General features: G+C 36.8%; 3 protein-coding genes across 6 annotated transcripts; 2 read left to right on the top strand and 1 right to left on the bottom strand.

Annotated features, from left to right (window-relative positions):
* Positions 1–513: 513 nt before the first annotated feature.
* Positions 514–11391, top strand: LOC148585170 (uncharacterized). 4 transcript variants are annotated; one of them, XM_088517842.1, is made up of 27 exons: positions 514–749; positions 905–931; positions 1088–1114; positions 1253–1383; positions 1507–1591; positions 1734–1787; positions 1991–2082; positions 2189–2292; positions 3052–3127; positions 3940–4399; positions 4750–5082; positions 5300–5509; positions 5682–5780; positions 5865–5937; positions 6897–7024; positions 7142–7436; positions 7509–7744; positions 7825–7949; positions 8130–8247; positions 8614–8669; positions 8804–8897; positions 8979–9171; positions 9249–9302; positions 9385–9453; positions 9528–9631; positions 9740–9802; positions 11030–11391. In XM_088517842.1, exons 1-27 carry the CDS (start codon positions 699–701, stop codon positions 11135–11137), a joined length of 3465 nt encoding a protein of 1154 aa, XP_088373968.1. In that variant the 5' UTR covers positions 514–698; the 3' UTR covers positions 11138–11391. The 4 variants fall into 4 exon arrangements, with proteins under 4 accessions (XP_088373968.1, XP_088373967.1, XP_088373966.1 ...); XM_088517841.1 differs by having other exon boundaries at positions 8973–9168; XM_088517840.1 differs by having other exon boundaries at positions 8973–9171.
* Positions 11392–14162: 2771 nt separating this feature from the next.
* FAD8 (fatty acid desaturase 8) lies at positions 14163–17730 on the top strand. The gene is made up of 8 exons (XM_088517147.1): positions 14163–14921; positions 15139–15228; positions 15392–15458; positions 16018–16110; positions 16209–16394; positions 16476–16556; positions 16944–17081; positions 17351–17730. The coding sequence occupies exons 1-8, from the start codon at positions 14401–14403 to the stop codon at positions 17534–17536; spliced, it is 1362 nt and encodes a 453-aa protein (XP_088373273.1). The 5' UTR covers positions 14163–14400; the 3' UTR covers positions 17537–17730.
* A 758-nt stretch (positions 17731–18488) lies between these two features.
* LOC132186917 (N-(5'-phosphoribosyl)anthranilate isomerase 1, chloroplastic) lies at positions 18489–21658 on the bottom strand. Its single transcript, XM_059601035.2, has 5 exons — positions 21437–21658; positions 20255–20317; positions 19770–20134; positions 19525–19688; positions 18489–19028 (listed from the first exon to the last, which is right to left on the bottom strand). The coding sequence occupies exons 1-5, from the start codon at positions 21444–21446 to the stop codon at positions 18803–18805; spliced, it is 828 nt and encodes a 275-aa protein (XP_059457018.1). The 5' UTR covers positions 21447–21658; the 3' UTR covers positions 18489–18802.
* Between the last annotated feature and the right edge of the window lie 1932 nt (positions 21659–23590).

Below are 23590 nucleotides of genomic sequence, written 5' to 3'. Positions count from 1 at the left end.
TGACGCTTGTAACCTCGTAGTTTTGGCTATAGTTGCTTGTAAGAGCTTTATGCTTATAATTTCTATGAATGAGACTGATAGAAATTTCCTTTAAAAAATAAAAAATATAAAATCAGCATTCAGAAGTTAAAAATAAAGACGGTTTATTAACTCTAGGATAAATTTGTATTTAAAAAAAAAAAAGTTAATAGTTAATAAACATAAAACTAAATTAATTTAATAAAATAAAAATGTGATGAAATGAGAGTGCTGCACGCATTATTTAAAGTCCGTCTAAATATAAGAAAGACCATCATACAAAGCCAATGACGAGAACATGCCCTTTAGAACTCTGAAAATATAATTTTGTTTCTTTTTTGTTTTTTGAATGCGTGTTCAATTAGTCATTTGGACCATTTCAGATACGGCAATATGGGGGCAAAATGGGGAATGTTGTGGGTCCCCAAATTGTCTATGAGATTGCCGAAGGAAAGTACCTAAGCCCAGTAGAATCAACGAACCTAACGGTCACCGAGAGTCCTAGACTCCTAGGCCCATCAACCTTGCGTTGCCGTCGATCACGAACACAATTCCCGATAAAGATCCAATTCACGACGCATCAAAGTTATCGTCCGTACCATACCTGAAAAGTCGTTACAGAAGCAACGAGTTGTAGCGGGAGAAGAAGAAGAAGGAACAGCTCGTCTTCGATTTTCGCCATGTTCGCCAAATTGCTTCAAAAGATCACCGCTCAGCAACAGTCTTCTCAGGTTCTCTCGCCCAATTTAATTTCCCTTAATTATCGCATTGCAAATTTTATTTTATTATTTGTTAACGTTATCAACTGTATGAATTTAAGAAATACTTGTTTTGATGATTTTTTCTCTCTTCGATTATGGCCATGTTCGCCCAATTGTTTCAAAAGACCACCGCTCAGCAACAGTCTCCTCAGGTTCTCTCGCCCAATTTAATTTCCCTTAATTTTCGCATTGCAAACTTTATTTTTATAATTTGGTAACGTTATCAATTGCATGAATTTAAGATATACTTGTTTTGATATTTTTTTTTCTCTTCGATTTTCTCCGTGTTTGCCAAATTGTTTCAATAGATCACTGCTCAGCTACAGTCTCCTCAGGTTCTCTCGCCCAATTTAATTTCCGTTAATTATCGCATTGCAAAATTAATTTGTTATTTGTTAACGTTATAAATTGTATGAATTAAGAAATACTTGTATCTTTATCTTTTGCAATTTCTAATAAAGTTTTTTCAACAGCGTGATGTGCCTCAGGGAAGTCTGACACCCGCAGACTTGGGTCCACGCGTAACTCTTCACTATGGGATCCCATCTACTGCATCTATTCTTGCTTTCGACCCAATTCAAAGCCTGTTGGCAATGGGAACGCTGTGAGAATTGACATAATTAGACTTGTCAATGAATCTTGAAACATTAAGCATTTGTTGACACCAAACGCATCGGTTGTGATTGATTTGATGATTATTAGCTTCTCTCTTCTTTGCTCACTGCAGGGATGGCAGGATAAAAGTGATTGGTGGTGACAATATAGAAGCGCTTCTTATATCTCCTAAGCAGCTGCCCTTTAAAAACTTAGAGGTTTGTGAGTTTTAAATGCAAAGAGTAAATTGCTTGTGTCTAGTTTGTGCACCAATCTCATTTTTACATGTCTGGTTTGCTTCTTAATTCAGCAAATGTTTCTCTGACAACATTATACATTTTTTGTTTTCTGTTTCCACAGTTCTTACAAAATCAAGGTTTTCTGGTCAGTATCTCAAATGAAAATGAAATTCAGGTATTGATTCTTCTTGGGCCATTTAAATTTCTTGTGAACTATTTTTTATTTTTTTCACTTACTAGACCTCATATGGGTCTTCACTATTTTTTATAGAATTTCTTGTTATATTGATCCTTCTCTCTTTCTTATATTTTATTCTTCCAAATTCCCCCCCCAACTGACATAGATTAATCGGTTTAATAGGTTACTGATGTTGGCAGGTTTGGGATTTGGAACACAGGCAAATAGCTTCTACTTTACAGTGGGAGTCTAATATAACTTCTTTCTCTGTCATTTATGGCACACCTTACATGTATGATACTTTGTGGTTTATGCTGCATCATGTTACGCTTATATTGGCTGCAAATACAGTTGAAATCTTGACCCTTGAAACATTTTTACACTGTCATTCCGTACAGGTATATAGGATGTGAGTTTGGGATGGTGTCTGTGCTAAAGTATGATGCTGAAGGCAGAAGAATTATACAATTACCATATAGAGTTCCCACAAATATCATAGCTGGTAATTGCTATATTCTTACAATTGGTTGATGCTGAAGGGAGAAAATTTTACAATTACCATTTGGCTATCATTCTTGTCTGAGTTCTCCAAACTTCAAATTATTTTATGGTGATACCTGTCTTTCTGAGTCTAGTTGGCGATAGTATTCTGTGGTTGTAAAGATGTTTCATATATTTCATTTCACATGTGAGGTTTTATAGGGTTTTCCCTACTAAAATTTACGAATATAGATATGGATGACAGAATGAGTATATACTAAGAACTTGACCAAACTAGGTGTGGGATTGGCTCAAGTCACTTTCTAGTAATCAAAACATTGAACAAAATGGAGGATGATAAACTAAACAGGTCACAAGCATGCATCCATGGTATTTTTATTTTCCTCACTGAACTTTGCTCAGTAGGAGCAATATTAGATTATCAGAATTATTTCTGATAATCTAATACAAACTACACTCTTGCAAACATCCATTTGTTTTTATTAGTATGTATATTGTTGTCAGCTCGATATGCCAGCCAATGTTTATGTGCTGATCAGCCTAAACATCCCATACATGAGTACTTCAATATAAATTTGAAAATACAGAGATAAAAAATTGATGAGTACAACAAAAACTTAATACATTTAGCCATAACACTAATTTTGCATCTCACCTGCATTATGTGTGGTGGCCATTTATGCTGTGTTTACTTTCAAGACAATTAGGTAGCTTTGTAACTTCTAATATATAAATTAAGTATAAAAATTTGTTCTTGCAGAGGCAGCTGGGATGCCATTGCCTAATCATCTTTCTGTTGTCGGAGTTCTCCATCAACCTAGTTGCGAGGGAAATAGGCAAGACAAGATTTACTTGAAATTTATCTGATTAAAATTTTCTGGTTTTGCATTTCAAAACCATGAGCTTGGGTTTTGTGATTCTCTACTAGTAGCTAACGTCAATACTTTGCATCTAGAGGCTATGGATTGGGTAGGCCCATGCATGATTTGAGGCTTATGTATAGATAATTATATTATTCATTTAGAACACTAAGCATGGCCATGGACCGACCTGGGTTTGAAGAGTAGCAAAACCAGGATAACTCCTCGGGACAAGTTTATAACACAGACACACACTGAATTCAGCAGACATTAATATCTAGAAACAACAAAGAGCTAAGTTAGTAAACATATAAACTAGTAAATTAGGTTTAATGGTGTATGCTCAAATATTCACGAAGAATAACAAATTATTGCATAAAGAGGTTGAGCTCTTTCACCATTTTTTGTTCACTTTTGAAATGTGTTAGTAATGTCTTTTTATTTTTCTCTTTGATTGCTTCATCATTTTCCTCTCTCCTCCCCCCCCCCCCTAATACACCCCCCAAGCGGGGAGCCTTCCTGGCTCTTTCATTGGCCTAACTTTAGGGCATTGGTGTCCCCACTAAACCGAGCATGTATTATGTATGTATAGTTTTAAATCTCTCTCTCTCTCTCTCTCTCTCTCTCTATATATATATATATATATATATCATGTTGTGTGTGTGCCCCTAAAAAAACGTGGTTTATGGATGATGAATCTAGAAGGGGAATTATCCATGAATATTGCTACATTACTTTGATTTACTTGTTCTACTTCATGCATTTTGAAATAATGTATCTTTTCACAGATTGCTGATTGCATATGCGAATGGGTTGATGATACTATGGGATGCTTCTGAAGATCGTATTGTTCTTGTTAGAGGCTATACAGACCTCCTGTTAAAGGACAAAACAGTGGTTGATTGTTCAAAAGACACAGGACATGAGCTGTCTGATGATGTGTCAGATGATAGAGAAGTGGAGAAAGAGATAAGCTCTTTCTGTTGGGCATCTAATAATGGATCAGTTCTTGCTGTTGGCTACATAGATGGAGATATAATGTTTTGGAACTTATCAAATGCTGCCTCTTTCGAAGATCATAAAGCTGAAAAATCGTCTAATGATGTTGTTAAGCTACAATTATCGTCGAGCAACAAAAGACTCCCTGTCATTGTTTTACATTGGGCTAAAAATGGATCTAATAATGATTGTGGGGGCCAACTCTTTGTCTATGGCGGTGATGAAGTTGGATCTGAAGAAGTTCTGACGGTGTGCTTTCAACTCAAAATAGCTTTTTCATATATTGGTCTTAGTTAAGCATACGTTCTTGTGATAATCAACATATAGTGATGGAAAGTACCTGTCTTTTTTTGTGATGATAAGATTTAAACATGAGACCTTTCACAATCCCACCCAGCCCTTTACCACCCGAGCCAAGAGCCAACAGATAATAGTGATCAAAGCATCTTATTTCAATTTTATAGGATTACGAACATGTTAACGTGTACATAGCTCCATTGCTATACTGTGCTATACTTGAGATGAATTCCAAATTACGGCAATATTAACAGTAGAATACTTAGTCAGATTACTGATTTTTTTCTTTCCCCATATTACAGATTTTGAGCCTAGATTGGTCTTCTGGGATAGAAAGTATGAAATGCATTGGACGTGTAGACCTTACACTTAATGGCTTTGCGGATATGGTTCTATTACCAAGTACTAGTGCAACGGAGGGTAGAGGCATGTCTCTAGTTGTATTGACAAATCCTGGAAAATTGCAAATCTATGATGATACTTGCTTGTCTGACTTAATTTCTAAGCAAGGAACAAAGGCTTCTGCGGCTACAGTGCAGTATCCGATGCTCATACCCACTCTTGACCCAATCATGACTGTGGCAAAGCTTGGTTTGGTTTATAGAAATGGGAAGTTCTCAAGAGTTCTGTCTGAGGTACTGTTTATTTGTTAGCACAAGTACTGAATATAGTTTCAGTTGAATATTTTAATAAATACTCTTCTTTTTTTTTTGTAATATTACCACCCTGATATTAATATGAGTTACCTATTTTCAATTAAATATTCGAAGCTGCAAAAGTTAAATAGAACATACTCCAAGGATAGTACATATCATCGAATATTGCTGATTTAGGTTTTTCTCGTTCATTTAGATTGTCTCAGCTGAAAAACTTAATGCTGCAAATACTTCAGATACAAGGGGTACAAAGTGGCCTCTGACTGGTGGTGTTCACAGTCAGCTTCTCGAGACTGAAGATTATCGTGTGGAGAGAGTATACATTGCAGGTTATCAAGATGGATCCGTTCGAGTATGGGATGCAACATATCCAGCCCTGTTGCTTATTCATATTTTAGGATCTGAGGTTAGCCTTTTCTATTTATTTATTTATTTTTAATTAATTAATTAATTTATTTTTACTTCTAACGTTTAAATGTTACAGAGAGCTTAGCTCCTTACCCTTTTGGCTTTGGATATTAATCTGTAGCTCCTGTCGATATATGTTTTTATTGATAGAACATATATATGTATGACAGGTGAATGGTATCAAAGTTGCTGGTACAAGTGCATCGGTTTCAGCACTGGATTTCTGCTCTGACACTTTAACATTAGCCATTGGCAATGAATGTGGTCTGGTAAGAGTTAAATTCTTTCTGCATTTTTCGAATGTGGTCAAGACTCAATGTTTAGGGCTTGTCTTCACTTTTGAGAGCATGTAGGTTCGCCTATACGAGCTAATAAGGAATTCAGATGAGACAAGTTTGCACTTTGTGACAGAAACTGTAAATGAAGGTTTGGCTCTATCCTCTGTGTATTCCTTTCAAATATCTTTGCTCAAAAATTAGCTCTACAAACAAAGAGCAAAAGGAGGTAAACAGGTGATTAGGGGAATTTTGTTTTGATTAGGGGAACTTTGAGGCCTCAACGGCCTAGAGTCTATATAGAGTTCAATGGTCAAAAAAGATTGACATGGGCGACCCCTAGTGATTGAGATTAAGGATTTCTACAGTTGAGGGTGGTTGGAGTCTCAAAGGCTTACTGTTGTTTTTCTGAAGTTGCTCGATTTTTTTTTTTTTTTTTTTTTTTTGGGGGGGGGGGGGGGGTGGTGGTTGTGACTTATCCTGTTGACCCTACTGGGCCTACTCTCACATGGTCATGGCCATGAATTCTCTCCAGGAGGAACCAAAAGAATATGGTTTTAGAGGGTGTTATATTAGTTTCTACCCTCTTCCTTTCCATCATTAATTCAGTCCATCCATATACAGTTATTATTGTTATTATTATTATTATTATTTTCTATTTCTGTTTTTGGTGAAGAAATGGTGCTTTATGCCTGTTAAGAATGTGTTCTGGGAATTTTTTTCCCTTTTGTGAAAAATTATCATTGTGGTTCCATGTCCTGCAACCAAATTTGTGATGCCTCAGAAACTAGGCTGATCTGTTAGCGCATATTTGTGGTTGCGTATGAACCAGATTTTAATTGTTTGTAGATAACTTTTATTCTTGTGCTCCTGTCTTTCATAAATGACTACAATGATACTATTAAAATGGCATAAAGACTCAGGCTGATTAATGTTCTAGTTAACTATAATAAGAAGTTGGGCAGATTAAGGTTGACTGTTGGATGGTGGTCTGATGATTAAAGACGGTATTGTCTGTGATACATCTATTTGCCTTATATAATGCGTACTTAATAGTTTTGATTTTTCTGATCTTAAGTATATGCTAATTGTTGTGTAAGCTGCTTGCAGTTCACAATATGGACCAAGGGGATGGGCCTTGCTGCAGAGCTGTATTTTCACTCCTCAATTCTCGTATATGTGCCCTACAGTTTGCAAACTTTGGATCAAGACTTGCCGTAGGATTTGAATGTGGCCGGGTGAGAGTCTTCAGTTTAGGTTTTAATGATAGTACTGTTCTTAAATTTGCGGTAGTCGTTGATTGGAAATTTCAGCTTAATAAGTTTAAGAATTCACATTTTCCATTCATATTACAGGTTGCAGTGCTTGATACTAGTACATTATCATTTCTGTTCCTTACAGACTGTCTATCCGAATCATGTTCCCCTATAATTTCTCTCACTGTGAAGACACTTTCAGATTCTAACAGCTTAATAAATATTACTGAGGTCTCTGAATCTGAAACTCCAGAAAATCTTGGAAAGGGGCTAGTGTTTGTAATGACCAGGGATGCACATCTCATTGTCATAGATAGTGTGACTTTCAATATGGTTACCATTCAGTCAATGTCTCCAAAAAAGGATTCGACTGCAGTTTCTATGCACATTATAGGCAAGTATTTTCATTGGAGGAAATAGTAGATTTTATACCTTTGAATTGTAGCTGAGAACTCTCTTTATGCAGATGGGAGCAATTTTATCCCTGAAACGAGAAAAAAGCATTTGTCGAACTCAGCTCAGAAAAGTGAAGCTAAAAGTGAATCTGCACCAACTGATTTACAGTCTGGAATTACAGTGCATGAAGTTGAACTTGACACCCCTGGTGAAACTGCGGATTTTGGGCAGGGATTGATAAACTTATTCCTTTTACTTTGTTGTGAAGATGCATTGCTCTTATACTCTTTGAAGTCTATGATTGAGGTGACTCTTGTTGTATCCATTATCTTTTTCAGCATTTCCACATCTTTATTTGCTAGTAAAGGGGACTGCCTTATTTCTAGGGTGACAGTAACTCAATTTGGAAGGCGAATCTTGCAAAGCCATGTTGTTGGTCTACAACCTTCAAGAAAGATGAGAAAGAGTGTGGACTGGCTGTACTCTATCAGAGTGGAGTCATTGAGATAAGGTGAGATAAGGTGAAGTGCTCATTAACTGCCTTTCTTGGTTTGATGCCTAGAAAGTCTGATGTGGTTTTGATGACCCTAATGTTTATATCAATTGTTAGAATTCAATGGTTTTGGTACCAAATCTTTTTTAACTCAGACTTAATATCTGTTAAGAGGAAGTTGATATCGTCTTTGGACAGGTCTTTGCCAACTCTTGAAGTACTGGGAGAAAGCTCTTTAATGTCAATCCTAAGGTGGAACTTCAAGACTAACATGGAGAAGACAATGTTTTCTTCAGATAATGGGCAAATTATGCTGGTTGGTTTTATATTGATTTATGAAATGGACCAGTTATTCATTTTTACTATTTTATGTGTCATCAGAAACAATTTGATCTATAGTCACATGAATTTTATTTATTTATTTATTTATACTAAATCAACTGGGAAAGACGAAAGATATTTCATTTGTTTTGTTTTGTTGTGTTTTTTTTTTTTTTTTTTTTTTTTTTGGTCTTTGATAGTAAATACAAAAATGTAGATTACACTCCTATGGTTAGACTGTAATAAACTGATGTACATGTGATTTAGTTTGTGACTCCAAGCCTCTCTATGGTTTGTATTCCCAAGTTATAGCTTTATGCTGTAATATGTAACGTGAATTTATGACATTTTGGTTTTATAGGTAAATGGGTACGAATTTGCTACAGTATCTCTGTTGGCCAGTGAAAATGACTTCAGGTCTCTCTCTCTCTCTCTCTCTCTCTCTCATGTGAATGTTTGTAATCATTTAGCCATCAAGCTCTATGCCCATATGCTTAATGCAAAGATTTTGTACCTTGAGTACTTTTTAAAAGAGCCTTTGCCCTATTTAGGATTCCTGAGTCTCTGCCGAGTCTTCATGATAAGGTCCTTGAAGCTGCTGTAGATGCCTCCATCAGCTTATCTCCAAATGAGAAGAATAGAGAGGTTGTGCTTTATTATTTTGGGCTCTCTCTCTCTTTATAAATGAAGAATATATGATTTTATGGCTAACTTCTGAAGACACAGGACGCTGCCCCTGGGCTTTTAGCTGGTAGGATCAAGAGCCCTGAAGCAGGTATAGAGGAGCACGATGTATATCTTACTGAAGTTCACAAGAGTAGCTTCGCACATTTAGAGAGCTTATTTTCAAGTCCCCCATTCTTAAAGCCTTCCACAGCAGTAACGGATGACCAAGACAGTTTGGAGCTAAACTTAGGTTGTCCATCTTTTGCTCCAATCATCTTCCTTCTGCCACATCCTCTCCTCTTTTTGACTGAGTACTCTGTCTTGATGCAGATGATATTAAAATTGATGAACCCATGGAACTAGATATTTCGGATCTTAACATAGGTTCTCCATATCTTTTGCTCCAATCATCTTCTTTCTGCCACACCCTCTCCTCTTTTTGACTGAGTACTCTGTCTTGATGCAGATGATATTAAAATTGATGAACCCATAGAACTCTCAGCTTCATATCATAAGAGCAATAACGAAAGGATAGGTATTTCTATTTCTTCTCTTTCTGGTATGTGTGTTTTAAATGGGATGAACATAACATTCTTATTATTGCTGCAGATAAGGGGACAGAGAGGGAGAGATTATTTGAGAGTTCATCTAATGATAGAACGCCAAGACTGAGGACAGCAGAAGAAGTTAGGGCTAAATACAGAAATGCTGGGGTAATGTTGTGTGTGATAATCATTTAGCCAATAAGAATTTTATTTAGAACATTAATTAAGTGCTTTACATGTATAAGTTAAATATTCTGACAAGGTTAGTGGGTTCAGGATGCCTCTGCAGCAGCTTCACATGCAAGGGATAAGCTTGCAGAACGCAAAGAAAAACTGGAGGTATGTTATCTGTTGATGAATCTCTCGTATTCATATTCTATCTATTTATAACACTGGATGAACTTATCAACTGGAAAATTTTAGTTTTCTTGAGGTATAGACGTTTGAATAATGCACATTATTTAAGTAGGATGGAAATTTGGATAATATACCATTAGACATCAAACTTTTAGAATTAGCAATATAGAATTCCATATATTGGTAGCCTTTGTTAATAGTTGCAGCCTATATGCTTTGGAGTTGAAACAATTTATGCTGCTGATATTATCTTATAAAAAAATATGTCTAGCAAACGGTTATTAAATTAAAATATATTGGAGAATGCCACTATTCCAGTGCATGGTTGAGCTCCCTTTATCTTCTATCTATTTGCTTGCAGCCCTGCCCTGCCACTTTTAGAATACTGAATTCCAGTTTGAGTCATAAATATGGAAAAAAAATGTTGGTCGGGAACAGAATTGTTCTGGATGTGATAGTTCAGTAATGGCAGTTCTTAACACAAGAAAAGAAAGCTTGTTTATTAGGTGCTTTACGAACTCCATTTATTAGGCCTCCGGGTAAAAAGGTTCTTAATATGGTTGAATTGAAATGTGGTGCAATACCTTTTATCTAGGTAAAATAAATAGTCCGAATCGGGACAGCAAATTTTTTTTTAAAAAAAGAGTGGTGGCTGTTAGAGTAGCCCGCCACCACCTTTAGGTTTGGCCATCCCCCAAACCGGACCATTAAGGTGACCAAACCCCTATAGGGAGGGTTCGGTCACCCACAAACCAGCCTTGGAAATGGTCAAACCCCCCTTGACCACAGATGGTGGTTCCACCACCCCCAAACCGGCCCTAAGGTGGGCCGAGCGGCTCCTTTTGGCTATAAGAAGGGTTCAACTAGCTCTAAACCAGCACTTGAAGGTGGGCCACTCCCCCCTCCCCCCTGCCATAGGGGTAGGCCGAACCACCTCTGTGGCCAAATGGTTGTTTTTGCTACTCCAAACCACCACTTGGGGGAGGATGGATTGGCCACCCCTTGCACCGCAAACATTGTAAATTATCCTTCTTTCTTCTTTTTATTTGCTATAACAACTTATACCATTCATTTAAAACAACCCAATAAAAGATATTGCACCAATCACAGGATCTCAATCCCTAATGGTTGCCCATTGCATAAAATTTCCTCCAACAAAAGAGGTTGCTCAATTTTGACTGAGAATATTTGCTTTACTGTTTATTTCAGAGACTCAGTCAACGCACTGAAGAATTGCAAAATGGGGCTGAGAACTTTTCATCAATGGCAAGTGAACTCGCAAAGACAATGGAACGTCGTAAATGGTGGAACATATGACAAGTTTGCATCAATTGATAATATCATGAGTGACCCGGTTTGGAGTGACTTAGCCCTTATTAGGCTCTTTTCGAAGGAGGCGAGGGCCTTTTTATCCAAGATTCAACTTTATATTTGGATAATGCATTCATGCCAATTACTCTTGTTAATATATATATATATTGATTGCTAATTCTTGGGTTCATCCCATGTTGTATTGTGTAAAGTAAATGATTTGCTAAATTCTTGGGGAATAGAGACCTACTTTGATTTTTTTTTTGTGTGTGTGTGTTTTACACTTGTATATATGTATTGGTACGACTCTCTCTATCACACTCTCTCTAATAAGTGTATATGATAAATTCAGTTCCTTAACAATTGAGTTTGTTTTTCTCTTGGTGTATTTGTATTTATAGGCTTTTGTCTTATCCAATTACAGTATAAGGTAAACTGTTTGGCATTCAAGGAGGTATCGGGCTGAGCAAGTGAGCTCTGTTAAAAACTCTTTTAAAAACTCTTTCAATTGCTTGCTCTAATTAAACAGGAATCTCGATCCAACAATAAGTGGCTTGGAACACTTGTGGGATTTTCTTTGGATGGGTTTGTGCTAGCGTAAACAACGAGGAACAAAACACTTGAATTAAACCACTTCTAATATGATATTCCTAATCAATAAAGTTAACAAAATCTTTCCTAGATAACATTAACATAGCCTTTGGTTTGCAGGATCTAACATTACTCCGACATTCTAGTTCCCATGAATGGAATGTAAAAATTTCCCCTTCAAAAGTTACAAATGGCAACACGCAAAAGCCTTCTATATATCTATGCGTGTTCCCTCATTTCTTTTATTATTTCATCAATTTGTTTTCCCTATAACCCCCTAAGGATATGTTGTCTAGCAAACATGATTAATTACAAGCAACACGACATTCAAAGAGAGTTATGAAATACCAACATTTTGTTAATGGGTTGGGTTTTATCGATTCTTATTTTGTGTTAACAAGAAAAAAATGAATAATTTTTCCATTTAAAAGAAAGAAAATTTTCCCAAAGGCAAGGGAATGTGGATTCCCACCTTCTAAAAGGCAATTCACATTAGGGATGAAAATTTAGATCCACTAACCGCTTTGCTAACTGCTAACTGCATTAACCGCTATATATATTTATTTATTTATTTGTATGTTGTGTACAAGACTACAAGTGAAGTGATGATTTACAAAAATTGTTGTAATTTTATTTGTATTATATGTTGTATAGATTCATAGAAGGTGACCAACAAGAATTTTGGTATATAGCAATTTTTAATGCTAAAATGGCCATGAAAAGGAAAAGAAAAATGGTTTAAAGTGTGCAAAAAACGTTTAAAGTGAGCCCCAAAACCGGCCAAAAAAAAAAAAGCCCAAAAAAGCGGTTAGTTAAAAAAATGGTTATTCGGATGCAGTTAACGGAGGCGGAGTAAAATTTACTAACCGCCTAGGTGGTTGCGATTAGCGGTTTTAGCCACTAACAACTAACCGCAACCGCCTTTTTCACCTCTAATTCACATTCTTAACAAAAATTAATTAGGAGAAAATTCAGGTTCTTTTAGATATTTGAATTCCTTTATCTTAATTGCAACCAAACAAAAACACCTTAAAAGATTACCACGTCCACACGCCCATATGATCCTTGTGGATTGCGAGATTATGACTAATTCCACAAAATTAATGGCCCCGAATCAATAAAGTTGTCCAAATCTTTTTGAAGTAACGTTGTAAAGTAGAGAAAGTTTTGGCACCATTATTTTATGATGCTTGGTTGCACAAGCCCCCTCGCTTTTTCCCTCTCTCTATCTCCCTCTTTGATAGATCAAAATATCAAATCAAGACTAGTCAAACAATTTGAAACTAGATATACTTATTATAGGCTGGCCAAGTTGGGTCATTTGATAACCCACAATTTCGACCCAGTAAGCGTGTGATTCTTCAACAAAGTGACCACGGGAAAGTGGAAACCAACAACTTTTCAAAAACTTGTGCTGACCAAATGAAAATCCTTTCCAGTGTGAAAAGTTATTCAAAAACCAGAAGCGACGTACATATTGCCTTATTATTATGGTACAACTCCGACCTTGGAAGTTGAAAGAAAACCACCCCGAGAAAATCGCAAAAATTCCACTGGCTGACTGTATGAACCAGACTAGACCACGTCAACCCTCTTTTCCATTCACACACCTTGTGGACTCACTCCCCTTAAAGCCACCAACCAGAAGTCCATGTCTCCTTTTTCACACGGGATTATACGGACCGTATTCTTCTCTAGAATAGGTAATGCTTTTAGTTCATAAAAGATTAGTTAAGACTAATAGATTAATATCGTAAGATAATTATGAGATAATAATATAATTTTTAAAATGATTTTCCACATAAATGTTACATATTTTATCTTATTTTGTTGATATAACACTGCCAATATGGTGTATTACATTACTCAATCTCTTATAATTGAAAGATTTTAATTGTTAAAAATTATACTTTTATTTCATTATTATGTGAAGTACCAATCATCTTTTGAAATTTTAATAAAATTTAATCTAAATTAACATGAAATATGTGAAATAAATAAGAGTAAAAGTGCATTGCTCTCTCTTTTTTCTTTTTTTTTTGTTCTTTTTGCAGTGATATATGAGAGGGTTTCCAAACTCGGGAGAAAAGTCCTATATATTCGATGAGAAAGCCCACCCACCCAAGAAGCAAAAAGTTATGCTCCGGCAGGGACTCCTCATGACCCTACGTCCTACCCGTCCCTGCCTCTTTGGGCAGAAAATGGTAAGAGATCCAAATCCGGATATCACACCCGGCAAATCCACAATCGTAAAGAAAACGAAAAATAAACCGAGTTGGATTACCCGAATAGACGACCCTCTTTTACTGCTCTTCCCATTTGTGTAACGCAGGACCAATTAAAAGATACGTCAGTCAGTACATGCAAGCGTGTAACAATATAGGTAAATACATAAGAGGGAGGGAGAGAGGAGAAGAGTCTGAAGAGAGAGAGAGAGAGAGAGAGAGAGAGAGATCAGATAAGGGGACTAGTGACAAGGAACAGGAAGCACAAGTTGAGGTTTGTTGTTGGAACTTGGAAGTGGAGGAGAAAAGCCCTTGTGTTATCTACTTACGTCCCTTCTCTAAATCTGTTAATAGCCTTCATTCTGCGCTAGCTTCCTGACTCTCTGTCTCTCTTTCTGTGACCAGAAAAGACCCGGAGCTGAGATTCTTGCGTCTTCTGCATCCGGGCCTCCAATGGCGACCTGGGTCTTGTCAGAATGTGGCCTCAAGCCTCTTCCTAGAATATTCTACCCTCCGCTCAGAAATGGGCTAGCATCAAACACTACCTTCCCTTCCAAGATAAGGCCGCCACCCATTTGTAAAAAAAGCCTCTGTGTTGGTTCTTCTTTGAGACTATCAAGCGGGCTTAGAGGAAACAGTTGGTGGGCACTAAATGTGAGTGCGCCATTGAGGGTCCCGTCTGTGGGAGAGGAAGATGAAAAGAGCGATCAGAGAGTTAATGGGGTTGAAGATGATGGAGAATTCGACCCCGGTTCACCTCCTCCTTTTCGGTTGGCCGATATCCGAGCAGCCATTCCAAAGCATTGTTGGGTTAAAGACCCTTGGAAATCAATGAGCTATGTTGTGAGGGATGTGGTCGTGGTTTTTGGTTTGGCGGCTGTTGCGGCTTACTTCAACAATTGGATTGTTTGGCCTCTGTACTGGATTGCTCAGGGGACCATGTTCTGGGCTCTCTTTGTTCTTGGCCACGACTGGTAGTAAAACATTCTCCTTTTCTTGAATTTAGAAATTCTTTCCGTGGGTTAATTTACTTCTCTTTTGAGTATAGAAATTTGTATATCTTCCTGTTTATTTTCATTTGGTAATGTTAATTGTGCTTGGCTTTAATTAGTTTTCTCTGTGCTTCCGTGCTAATTTTAATACGAATCTCTTTGATTTTAATGTGAATTGTGTTACCTTTTAATTTGGCAGTGGTCATGGGAGCTTCTCTAGTAATCTTAATCTCAATAGTGTTGTGGGGCATCTCCTTCATTCTTCAATCCTTGTCCCCTACCATGGATGGTTAGCTCCTGAAAAACCTGGTTTAACCTTGAAGATTCTAATTTCCTGTTTAGTTTATTTAATTTTTTGAAAGATGAATTAGGAATTGTCCTGCATTAATGAGATATCAGCAGTATGACATGTCTCGTAATCATAATGATATAATTTGTCATGGCTACTACAGGAGAATTAGCCACCGGACTCATCATCAAAACCACGGACACGTCGAGAATGATGAATCGTGGCATCCAGTAAGTTTTTGTTTGCAGCTCTTTTATGTGGATCATTATTATCAGTAGTCTTATAGTCATTACATTTTGAAACGTTATAAGGGCTTTTGAGAAAAATAATAATGATTTCATTTCATTTGATGAGATCCAATACATGAACAAAAGAAACAACGTTTTATGGAACATTTATCTTTTTAATCATAAGTATTATTTCGGGAGCAGTATGAGCAAATGAGGCATGAGGCTCATATTGGAATTGGGATCTAAAGGAAACTTGGGTGGGTAGGAGAAATAGAGGTTTGGGCTTTAGAGGGGTTTGGTGTTCGTCATATGTTACAGGAGATGCCTGCTTATAAAACTCATCATATTAGAGTTCATCAAGAAGTACTTGGTACTACAATCATTGGAAAAAACCGTACTCAAACTTGAGGGTGCTGCAGAATCTTTTTGATTGCTCGTTTGAGAACTACGATCTTTGGCTTTGGATCTCTCCCTCCTTTTCTCTTTTGAAAATGATGCATTTGGCTATCTGGAGTCAATCATGAACTTAATTACTGAGATGCGTTATTTGTATAAACAGTTGCCCGAGAAGATGTACAAGAATTTGGATTATGTCACCCGATCATTGAGGTTCACCTTGCCTTTTCCAATGCTGGCTTACCCTTTCTATTTGGTGAGCCTTCTGCTTCTTAGTTGATTCGATCTATTAATGGATTCTTTTATCCAAAACAAAAATCCATTTTTCTGATATTCTTTGGTATCTTGTTACAGTGGGTTCGAAGTCCTGGAAAGAAGGGCTCTCATTACCACCCCAACAGCGATTTGTTTGTCCCAAATGAAAGAAAAGATGTTATCACCTCAACTGCTTGTTGGACCGCAATGGCTGCACTTCTTGTGTGCTTATCCTTTGCAATGGGTCCTGTCCAACTGCTTAAACTCTATGGCGTTCCCTACTGGGTAGGTTCAATTCCTTGATGCTTGAATTATTTCACTGCCACGGGAAACAATGTACTTTACTCAATTCACATTGAAATGCAGATATTTGTAGTGTGGCTGGATGTAGTCACTTACTTGCATCACCACGGCCACGAGGACAAGCTTCCCTGGTATCGTGGAAAGGTAATGGTTTGAATTTCTCATGTTTTGTTTTCGATTTCACATAATCTTCATGTTTAATGGAAATCTTAGTGCCCCGGATGGAACTACTTGTTGGCCAGGGAACTCCTATCAAAATTAGGCTTGACCTCTCATTTTTCTTTTGACCTCGAGATGAGAAATCCGTTCCATCCTTAGAACTGCTCCTACATGATCCATCTAGTTATTGTAATAAGATAAATTTCCAGTTCTGTTTGAATGGCTCGTATGATGTCATGTCACAACTAACACACTACAGCGCGAAGCCAACAACTATTTAGTCAATTTTTATAGGTTAACTTAGCAAGCAAGTTCAGTGCTTTGGCATTTTATTTATATAGCTTATTGTTTTGTTCTGTGTTCATCAAACAGGAATGGAGTTATCTGAGAGGAGGACTTACAACTCTTGACCGTGATTATGGAGTAATCAACAACATCCATCACGATATTGGGACCCATGTGATCCATCACCTATTCCCCCAAATACCACATTACCACTTAGTAGAAGCAGTGAGTGTTGCTCTCAAGCTGATTTTAGTCTAATCAACGGACAAAGTTTTCTTCATTTCCTCTCATCTAGTCTATTAAATTGACATATGTCTTTAGAGCGTGTCGTTCTCACATGAATTTTTAATATGATTAGCCGAGCACGTAATTCTCACGCACGTGCTCTAAAACAGATGTCAATTTATTCCAACCAACGGAGGAAAATTTTGTCCAGAATTTAGATTTGCAGACCTTATAAACTTTTTCTGATGGTTCTAAATTTAACCCTATAGACGGAGGCAGCTAGGCCGGTGTTCGGGAAGTACTACCGGGAGCCGAAGAGGTCCGGTCCTCTCCCATTTCACCTATTGGGAACCCTTATAAGAAGCATGAAACAAGATCGCTATGTGAGCGACGCCGGAGATGTTGTATATTACCAAACAGACACACAACAATATGAACCTGAGGCATCAAAATGACGTCGTGAAGGTTTTCAAGTATAGCAAGTGAAGCCTACCAACCAATTGATTTGTGTCACTTCTGACAATTGTTTGTCTCTGTATCACCAGTCATCACTCCTATAAAATCACCTTTGTTTTGCATAGGTGAATGCAGCCTGTCCATTGTACCATTGACAAGACTATCACAGTATGCTAAAATTCTGAAAAAAATAAAAAAGAAAAAGGCATTCTTTTTCCTGGAAATCTCCATTTGTTGTTCTGCACTTTTAGTTTGTCCCATTTGTTGGTTTTTTTTTTTTTTTGTAGATAATTTAGGAAATTGAAATTGCTGGATAATTTAGGAGAGTTAATTATTACTTTTTAAAATTTGATGGGATGATTACAAATTGAGTATGAATTCGAAAGAGTAATAGTAGTTTTCCTAAACTTTTTTTTCTTTTTGGTTAAGTTCAAAACACTAACGTTGGACAAGAATTCACGTCATTTTAGTAAATCTGGTGGGGACAAATCACAAATTCATATCTTTTTCCGTGGGTTTCAACAAATAACCACTTTTTTTTTTTCTTTTTTTGGTAATGATGAGGACAAAATTAAGCCTGGGGCCCATTAAAGGCCCACTCTCACACAAGCTCAAAAAAATCCCTAAAGAAGCCTCATATAAAAGATCTCTCGTCTCAAAACTTAAGTACGTCATCTTTCTGTGGCGAAAGATTTCAAGTTTAGGGTGACAAAACTAAAATAAATAAATAAAGCACTAAAGCAATTAAAAAAAAAAAGATTTATTGGGAGGTAAAAAATAAATTTTTAAGGACATATCTTTTAAAAAAAAAAATTATGAAGATTTCTAAAATTTTGGGGTGCTTGAACTCCAAGGCTACACTTGGTCCACCCCTCTCTCCCTCAAAGAAAATTCTCTCTATTTCATCTCTCTCATACAAAATTATTTACTTAACTTGTCAGAGTCGGAGGCTCTTCTGCTGCCCCAACCCGACGCCACTACAATAATTCACTCCTTATTTTACAAGGAAATCTGATATCATCAGAACTGCTTTATTAGTATTTGTAGATTTAACCAAGACCATCTTTCCCTTACACGAACATTAGCAAAGATGGGTTTATTACATTCACAATTCAGAAACTCATAAACTAATTTTATTCAAGAAAAGAGAGGGGGGAAGGGGGAATTTCTTCACCTTTCAATGGCTCAAAACTTCCAACTAAATGGAGCTGACAACACCATCACAATTCAAATCTTGATGTTCTGAATCATTTTGTTATTATCCTTCAGTAGTGTGTAGAATTTACGGCACTCATAAAGGAAGATATTCGCAATTGGTCTTTCCGGATACCATCTGAGGCACAGATACCACTACTAACATCAATCCCTTGAGGTTGGAGAGTAGAAAGAGCTTCACAAACATTCTCAGGGTTGATCCCTCCAGCCAAGAGCCACCCATGTTTGCTTCTAATTATTGGTAGCTTAAACTGGGCCCAATTGAATCCTTTGCCACTGAAGGCATATATGTTATGATCAAGCAAAACCAAAAGTTTATATTATATTCTTGCGCAGAAAGAAAGATTTAAAATAACATTTATCTATTTTAAGTTGCTAAGAAGTAGGCATGTTAAGCAAGTTGACAGTCAGAACAGAGCAGAAGGATCTCTTAGGGTGGCAGGTAATAATAACTATTCAATTTGAAATTTACTTTCTGACTAGACACACCAGACAATTTCTTGTTTTGTTTTAACTATATCTCCATATTATATCTGCAAAAACTGTCCCAACTATATGCCCAAAAGCAGCCAACTCTCAAAACATGGATATTTTTTGGTCGGTTAGAGATGACAAATCAAAACCAATGAATCAGGAACTAGAATAATTGCATGATATAATTCAATCATCTATGCATATACCTTAAGATGATAAACAGTGCCAACATATAAATGCATGATCATACAAAATGAAGTGCAATAATCGAACCGGATGAAGAGACAATATTTCTTACCTGCCACCCTTTGCACTATCCACAAGAATCCAATCGACTAGAGAGCATTCGTCATCAGAAATTTGGTTTAGAAGGTCTCCATCTTCATTTGCATGAAGAACATATATTATTCGTTTTTCTTGCACTAAAACTGGAAAAGCAGCTCGAGAACCATTTCCATGAAGCTGCATCATCTCAAAGCATTACAATGCTAACTAATTTATTATACTATATGCAAGGTGATGCAGATCAGACAAATTTTATACCTGCACATATTCAAGATTTGAAGAATCAGAAGCTCTTAATATGGTGTCTGTGTCGTCATCCACAAACACTCCAACAGGCTTTGCCCCATATTCCCTTGCAACTTTCGAAATCTCCTTGGCAACCGAAAGTGAAACAGAGCGTTTTGAGTTGGGCCAAATAATCATCCCAATGAAATCAGCACCAGCTTCTGCTGCCATTGCAGCATCTTTAGCTGATGTAATCCCACACATTTTAACCAAATGCCTCTTCTTTTCATGTTCCTCAGGACTGAAGGAGACATTTTCTGACTGGCAAAACTTGCAACTAATTTTATTCTTTGGATATAACCTAATTCTTGACAAGTTCAGTTCTCCCTGCTTTACACCTGCAAGTACAGTTGAGAGATAATCATATTTTCAACATCCATGAAGCCACTCATATTAACAAACACTTATCTTGTATATGCCGTAAAGCAAACATAAGGAATGAGAAAATAAAATAGTACCAGTGATTTGCCTTCTGTGCAAATTTACAACCTTCGGCTGAAAGTGGCTTCCAATAGTTAGCCCTGCAAACATAAGATTCTTAAGGTGAAGACCTCAGGTCAAATGTATTCCAGCCACCATCATACAGATTATGTAAAGCAAAATGATTACGGTTGCTTGACTGAATTCTAATAATGCAACTTACTTACATCTTTCATCACATAAAAACTACAATGCTTTAGTTAGCTATTATAAACGACGACTGAGATCAACATAGATATATGAATTTACACAAAGCAGTCAACTACACGTCTGGGTAGCCTTACCTTAAACACCAGAGGTCCCCAACCTAATGAAGTGGGGATAGATAAGCCGTAATTAGACTAAACAACAATGTATTACCAAAAAACATAAAGGGTAAGCAACAAATAAGCCAGTGATCCATCATGGTTATGGAAATATAAGATAGCTTATTTTGCCGAGGACTAGCAGGAGGCCTCCCTGCTCCTTAAGCGCATCTATGGGTCCATAAGAGTCCCCAGCATAGCCCAGTGTTAAGGCAGGAGACTTTGATGTTGGAAAGCCGATATTGCAAGTTGCAACTGAGAGTCGAGATTCTGACCACCATAAAATATGGTGAAAGTCATGGACTCATTGGTAACTGGATACGTGAGACATATATGGATATTTCCAAGGAAAAAAGACACAACCAAGAAAAAAAGATTTGAAAGAAAGAAGAGTCAAAAGCCAAAAAGATCAATGATCAATGATCCTGGCAGTCACAATGTTTAAACTACAACTAAAAAGCCATCAACAACTAGCAAAGTTCTTCTTTTACAGAAAAGCAACCCATCTCACTATCCATTGATGTAATCATACAGAGAAGGAAAAAAAAAAAAAAAAATTATCCCAACGAAAAAAATGCCTTCAACATATTCACCACCTAGAACAGATTGAAGAGTGAGACTACTACGAATCTACGACCAAGAATATCATCGAAAATGCCTTTGGAACAGTATAATATATAGCGAGAGCTTGACATCAAACTTATGGATATCTTGAAGGTTCAATGAAACATAAAGAACTCGAGTTACCAAACAGCATTATAAACTATATAAAATATCTCTCTGAGGAAATTCACCAAGTAGTTAACGTGCAATGCAATAACACACACACATGAAGAGAGAGAGAGAGAGAGAGACCTGAAAGCATATTCTTTTCCGAGCAAATTGCAACGTGCTTTCAGGAGGCGCCGGTGCCGAGAGCTTGGAAGTAGAAGAAGAAAGGAGCAAAGATAGCTGAAAAGGAAGGCGATGGTCGATTTTTGTCTCAATGCACCCAATCGACCACTTGTGACGTGCGCATACATTACCAGAAAAGGAAAACAGAACACCTTTGGTTGGGCTGGCTCAAATACAACGTTACATAATCAGGTTTGCTTTGGCGCCCCCCAGGCCCCAGATATTCGGGAACCATTTCAATGGGTTTTTAGTTAGGCTGTGGGCTAAACTTTTGGCCCAAAACTTAAAGTTGCTAATACGATATGTTCTCCCCAACCCCATACACCAAATTTATCCAAAGCACTTCGATTTGTACCGAAAACCTAATTAATTAGCAGTATTACACGTCAGACTAATCAATTAAGTTCTCATTTAACATGACATGTGTCAATTGTATGTGTCATATGACATAGGTACTTCAAATTACAAATATAAATAAAAATTAAAAACGAGTAAAATAATTATTTTTTTAAGTAATTGTACCCTGTGGCAAATAGAGTTGGAACATAACATATCAATTCAACATATTGAATTGACATGTGTTTAAAATAAATATAATTTTCATATATATTTTTAATTCCCATATACATTTTTACTATAATATATAATTCTTGTATATTCTAAACACATTAATTTAATAAATTAGACTAGAAAAAATCTGTTCAATTTATAATAAGGGTCAGTTCAACCTATCCCTTCAACAAGAATCTCTTTCAGCATGTTGAATTGTTGATAATGTTGTGTTGGGGGCATCACAAACGCCAGGGGTACACGTTGACAGCAAGAAGCTTGAAAGAAGCTTCTTTCCAAGTGCAATCATATGATATTTTAATAATTGTATACCTCAAAAAAAAAAAAAAAAAAATATCATAGGTTACCGTATGGTCGAGAATTAACCTCGTGGGCGGCTCAATCATAAACCCCAGCTCATGCTTGTAACATATTCTCTCGTGGAGCGACTAAAGAAAGACGGGGGTCAAAAAGTTTGGGCCCACGCGCTATTTCATGTTCGGAGATAGATATAGAATACGACATAGGCTATTATAGTCACGTTCAAATAAATTAATTATTTCAAATATTAATTTTTTACATTTTTTTGAATTAACAAATAAAAGGTTAGACCCTTCTTGTCTTATACGACCCTCTAATTCTCGGAAGAAGATTCTCTTTATTTCACTTATATGTTATTTGTGTTGTCATATTATTTAATAAAATTTAAATAATGTGATATTATATATACCGTTAAATACTCTAAAATATAATTTAAATTATAAAATAATTTCTCTTTATTAAACTAGGATCAACTGTCCACCAAACAAATAGTACAATGTTTTTTTTATTTTTTTATTCAAATAGAGTACAATATATATATATATATATATATATATTTTTTTTTTTTTTTTTTTTCTAATTTAAGAAGGGAAAAGGGACTACAAGGGAGGGTCCTTCCCACTCTGGATCCGGATGGAAGAGAGAATGGGAGAACCTAAGGGAATGCTACCAAAAATAAGATGGGTAGCGGCCCATTTGGCTAACGCATGTGCACGATAATTGGCACATCTAGACACTTTCGCAGCATACCAACTACGAAAGGGGGTAAGTTCAATACAAATATCAGAAATAACAGAAATAAAATGCCAAGAAGAAAACAGAGCTGGCTGATTCACTGCTAAGATCACCAGGAGAGCATCACCTTCAAGAGAAAAAACATCCAAACCAAAGGACCGAGCCAGCCTAGTAGCAAGAAGAGCAGCCATGGCTTCTCCCAAAAGGGCATCTGAGGAATGGAGCTTCAGGGTGGCAGCAGCTAAAATCTCCCCAGAAGAGTCACTAATAACTGCTGCAGCAACAGCAAAATTGCCTTTAATGGCAACATCAAAATTCCCCTTTAAGCAACCCACAAGAGGAGGAATCCACAAGGAGGGAAGAGAAGCCTTCTTCCAAGCCGAAAGATGAAAGCCCAAATTTGAGTGAAGATGCTGCGTAACCTTAGCCAGATCAGGGAGGAGAGCCTCATGAACCAATTTATTTCTGGACAGCCAAATTAAATCCAAGGAGAGAGCAGCAAAAAGCTGA

This window comes from Corylus avellana, chromosome 6, assembly GCF_965113065.1.
Source record: "Corylus avellana chromosome 6, dhCorAvel1.hap1.2, whole genome shotgun sequence".
Lineage (NCBI taxonomy): Eukaryota > Viridiplantae > Streptophyta > Magnoliopsida > Fagales > Betulaceae > Corylus > Corylus avellana.
The sequence above is the reverse complement of the archived record's forward strand: the minus strand, read 5'-3'. Positions and strand labels throughout refer to the sequence as shown.